The 4,804-nt window shown below is 53.9% G+C and overlaps 1 protein-coding gene across 1 annotated transcript; it reads right to left on the reverse strand.

The window, feature by feature from the left end:
* Positions 1–1,535: 1,535 nt before the first annotated feature.
* Positions 1,536–4,798, reverse strand: TSC22D2 (TSC22 domain family member 2). The gene has a single exon (XM_057385181.1). It carries the CDS (start codon positions 4,757–4,759, stop codon positions 2,675–2,677), a length of 2,085 nt encoding a protein of 694 aa, XP_057241164.1. The 5' UTR covers positions 4,760–4,798; the 3' UTR covers positions 1,536–2,674.
* Between the last annotated feature and the right edge of the window lie 6 nt (positions 4,799–4,804).

Here is a 4,804-nt window from a genome sequence, read left to right on the forward strand (position 1 = left end):
CCATGAGTCGTGGTGTGTATCAGCTCCCTTTGCATCTTAACAGCTTTATCAGTGTCAACCTCCAGCCTATTAATGACACTTGAAGCTCTTCATTAACTATTTCACCACTAATTCCAGCAGATAAGGGAGCTGGGCAAAGCCCATGGGAATAGTGGCCCAATTTCAATRGCTGGAAAGAGGAAAAAAAGCAGGAGCAAGAATACAACAGCAGACAAGCAGAAGACACTTGTACAATAAAGCCTCCTCAGAGGGTAAAGCAAATAAAAACCAAGTGGTAAAACAGCCTTTACAAAGTTTTCATTCTCATCTCTCTGTCTAAGCCAGTGGAAGTCAGGCCATTGCTTGAGGGGAGCAAAGAATAATCTTTGGTCTGCTGGCTGTGTATCTATCTCCTGTGCTGTATGAGCTCTGGGTCGGTTTAAAATGAGTTTTCATGGCTCACCAGGATCATGGAAACTCTCACACCATACATGTGCTCCTGGCTGTGTATCCCCTGTGCTGTATGAGGTCTGGGCCTGTTTAAGGTGAGTTTTCATGGTTCACCAGGATCATGGACACTCTCACACCATACATGTGCTCCTGGCTCTGTGTCTATCCCCTGTGCTGTATGAGCTCTGGGCCTGTTTAAAGTGAGNAAACAGCCTTTACAAAGTTTTCATTCTCATCTCTCTGTCTAAGCCAGTGGAAGTCAGGCCATTGCTTGAGGGGAGCAAAGAATAATCTTTGGTCTCCTGGCTGTGTATCTATTCCCTATGCTAAATCAGGTTTAGGCCTGTTTAAAATGAGTTTTTATGGCTCACCAGGATCATGGACACTCTCATACCATACATGTGTATCTATTCCCTATGCTAAATCAGGTTTAGGCCTGTTTAAAATGAGTTTTTATGGCTCACCAGGATCACCTTCCCAGCTGGGAAAGACTCTCCCACAGTAAGTGTGCTCCTGGCTCCCTGAGCAGCCAGCACAGGGCAGTTTTATCACCGAGTGCAGAAGGTGACAAACARGACATGTGCACTCCTCCACTGATAACCACCAGTTCGTTTCTCTGCTGGCACAGCACAGCCTGGCCTGTCAAAATGAGCACGCTGCATTCAGGCCCCGTTTCCATTTCTTACTCTTACACAGCAAAGTGTCTGAAAGAGTCTCTTTAGACATGGATAGCATGTACAGCACTGCTGCAAGGTGGCACGTTCAAAGACTAAACGAGGAAAGTAACTGTGAAAGTCACCGTTCTGGGTAACAGCACCAAGAACTGACTCACTGCAGTGCCACACTAAGTGAGCAGCCCCCAGGTTGAACAAGTTTTTCCTTATCTTTACACAGAAATGATTCACTTGTCACAGATAATCATGTTCACTACCACAACTGATATTACGTATTAGAAGCTATGAAAAAGAAATGCAAAATGCACTTCTTTCTTACTGATTCCCGAATCAACAGAATGATTAAACACCAGACAAATAATCTTCWGATCAAACACTGAGCTATGAAAAGGACCCACCAGCCTGAAATCTTATTTGCATGAGGCAGTTTGTCACCGGGTTAGCAATCCTCTACCTTCAGGTGGGCAAACTGTGAAAAAACTGCAGCCGTTTCACTTTTTCTTGTCAGTTCTTTTCCACTCTAACCAGAACCAGCAGAGCTTTTCCTTGCAGAAAAGCACAGCAGTACTTTCTCAGACAGTGCCAGCCCATGCTCCAGCAGACACTGCATGAACTCTGCAGCCTCAACTCTTCCAACATCCACTCTGAGGTGTCCCCTCCATCCACTGCACCCCAACCCCACAGACACTGCAGSCTTTACTGAAACAATCCTGATCACACTGACTGTATCATCTTAAAGGCTGCTGCTGCCTCAAAGCCAGGGAAAACTCACAGAAATTCACCCAAGACCTTCTCATAATGGCCTGACTCCTGTTTTTAACACACACGTGTAATTCCCTTCCTCCAAACCGCAGCACTCCTGACAGTGCATGTCAGGACTGTAACTCAAACACTGCTTGTTCTGCTTTCCCAAAGAAGCCACCGAGCAGATTTGGCCATTCCCCTYCAGAGCAGTCTGACTGTGCACAGAACAGCACTCACACACGCACTGCTCTCAGTCTGCTCACACCACACCCCTCTGTAGTTCCAATTACTTTCCARCAAAAAACCCCTCATTGTGCGGCTGCAGTTCCCACCGTGTCCACATCTCTGCCCCTGTAGTGTCTGTCTGCTCCATACAAAGGACCCTTCTCGGCAGAGCTTTCCCTGCACATGGATTTGCACACAAATCCAATCCAAGTGCAAGCACTTTCCTTGCTAACTGACACCACAGAGTGCCAACTCCAYTGCAGGATAAAAACCAAGAATCTGCATTAAAAGCCTAAAGTTTTCCAAGATGCCCCACCTGATGGCCCTGAGACAGCACCACACAGACTCAACACTGCAATACAGAGCTGATGATTTTAACYCAGCTGTCATCAAAGTGCGACCTGTTCAGGAAAAAGGAGAGAACAGCCCTTCTCGCTGGCTACAGAAAGACAGCTTTGARTCTTTTGATTCTGAAAAGGTCTTAYTATTTGTGCATTAAGCAGCTCTCAGGCTATTTTGTACCACATTTTGTAAGAAAAGTAACCACACTTGCACCCTGAGAACAAGTACGATTCGCTACTCGCCTAAATACTTGGCCTTTGTTACGGTTCACACTCCTGAAACAAAAATGTAGCCCAGGTGAACCTCAGCATAACTTTCTGAAAATACAAATTTACCAAAAACACGTGACAGTAACTCAGAAGTTGACTTCKCCCCCCCACCAGAAGTGTTTTTTGAAATAATTCATACCTGTCTTCATCACCATCAACAGGAATGGATATGCCAAAGACAGAGCTAGCGAGACTGTTCATTGGAGTACTTGCAGGTAACTGAAGAGGATTTGCTAGAGTGTCTGGAATGGGAGGCTTCACAAGAGGTTTATTTTCGGCTATAAGAGAAAGTGGTGGCTGAGGTAGGGGTTCTGATTTTCTTCTAGTATCGTCAATCTGGCCTGCCAAGGACTGGGCCTGGCTCTGGAACTGTCCGAGGCTGGCCTGAGGCAGGCTGGCCTGAGGCAGACTGGCGGCTGCGCTGGCCATCATCAGCTGGGGCTGGAGCGCGCCGGGGGCTCTGCTGCCRGAGGGGTGGCTCGGCAGCTGCGACTGCACCAGCGTGGCAGGGACGTTTGGCATGGTGACAGAAGCAGTGGTGGACACGCTAGGCACACTGGCACCGGGCACGGGCACGCTCTGAACTGCGGGCACCGCGGCGTGGGGAGCGCCGGCCACTCCCGACACGGGACCGCTGGCCCCCGCCGCCTGCTGAGTCACAGATTTCTGCTGCACAAGCCCCGAATGTCCCAGGCCTGCCTGCACCACTCCTCCCGCCGGTGGCATGGCAGCTTGGCTCGCCGGTGCCTGGCCGCTCTGCAGCAGCCCCGATCCCTGTGGGGCGGCCTCGCCGGGCTGTGCCGCCACCCCCATGACGGGAGCGGGGTTCTGCCCCACGGCGAGGCTCTGGGCTGCAGTGCTCGGAGCAGAGCCGGCGCTGGGCTGCTGAACAGCCCCTTGAGACTGCAGAATTGTCATGTGCTGCATGTACTCGGCCTGCCCGGGAGGCTGCGTCGGCAGGAGATGCACGGGTGCGATCTGGGACTGCGAATAGGCGAATTGCTGAGGCTGAGTCACCGGGACGCTCGCCTGCTGCACCTGCTGCTGGCCCGCAGGAACGCTCGCCTGCCCCACCGTCACACTGGCAGCTGCCATGCCTTTCCCGTTGGCTCCAGCCTGCGGATTCACCTGCGGCTGCTGCGGCACTATCATCTGCTGGCTCGCTCCCGCAGCCCCAGAGAACACGGGCTGAGCACTACTCGGAGGYACGGCCCCACCTACGGGCTGCTGTTGTTGCCCAATTACAAAATTAGGTTGCTGTAGAGACGAYTGGTTCATTTTCTCCGTCTGAAGCAGCTGTGACACGGCAGCCAGGGAGCTGTCAGCTACGGAATCGGGGCCGTGGGCTGATGCGGGMACGGCCGAGACCACGACAGACCCTCCCGTGGCACCCAGGCCGCTGTCCCTGTCGTGAGCAGCCTGCTCAAAGGTGCTGCTGTGCCTAATGCAATCTCCAGTCCTGCCCAGAACACCGCCACCACCGCCACCACCATCGGCGTCTCGGTCATAGTACTCCATACACGTCCATCGGCCTCGCCTGTAGGGCTCCCCGGTGCCGTGGTCCAGCTTGATCACCCTGAAGCGWGAGCTGCACGCAGCAGCCGCCGTCTGAGACATGGCCCCCGGGGCAGCGGGTACAGCGGGGCCGGCGGAGGGCAGGGCGGCCGGAGCGCTGCTGCTGCCTCCCACCACGGCAGGAGCAGGGCCAGGGCCAGCAGCGGCAGCAGCAGCAGAGCTTTTGGGCACAGCCCCTCCGTTGGGAGCCGCAGCCGCTCCAGCAGCGGCCGCCGCAGCCAGCTGCCCGTCCAGAAGGAGGTTGGGAGAGACGCTGCTGGGAGTTTCGGCCTCGCCCACGTTGTTGAGAGTCTCTTCGGAGGAGCTCCGCTCGCAGACGTCCTCGGGGCCGTAGTCGGTGGCKCGCGAAACGTCGAAGATTTCGGAAGACACGTCCTCGGTGCGGGACTCATCGGGGTCATCCAGGCTCTCGGTGTCCTCGGTGATGCTGCTGGCCACCTGCGCCGTGGTCACGCTGGTGATCTGGAAGCAGCTCTTCTTCTTGGCCGGCATCTTGGACATGTTTCCTGGGCGGGGAGGGGCTCGGCCGGCCGGGGCGAGCGGGGC

This window comes from Malurus melanocephalus, unplaced genomic scaffold, assembly GCF_030028575.1.
Source record: "Malurus melanocephalus ecotype Western Australia unplaced genomic scaffold, MMel_1.1 scaffold_797, whole genome shotgun sequence".
NCBI classification, from domain to species: Eukaryota; Metazoa; Chordata; class Aves; order Passeriformes; family Maluridae; genus Malurus; species Malurus melanocephalus.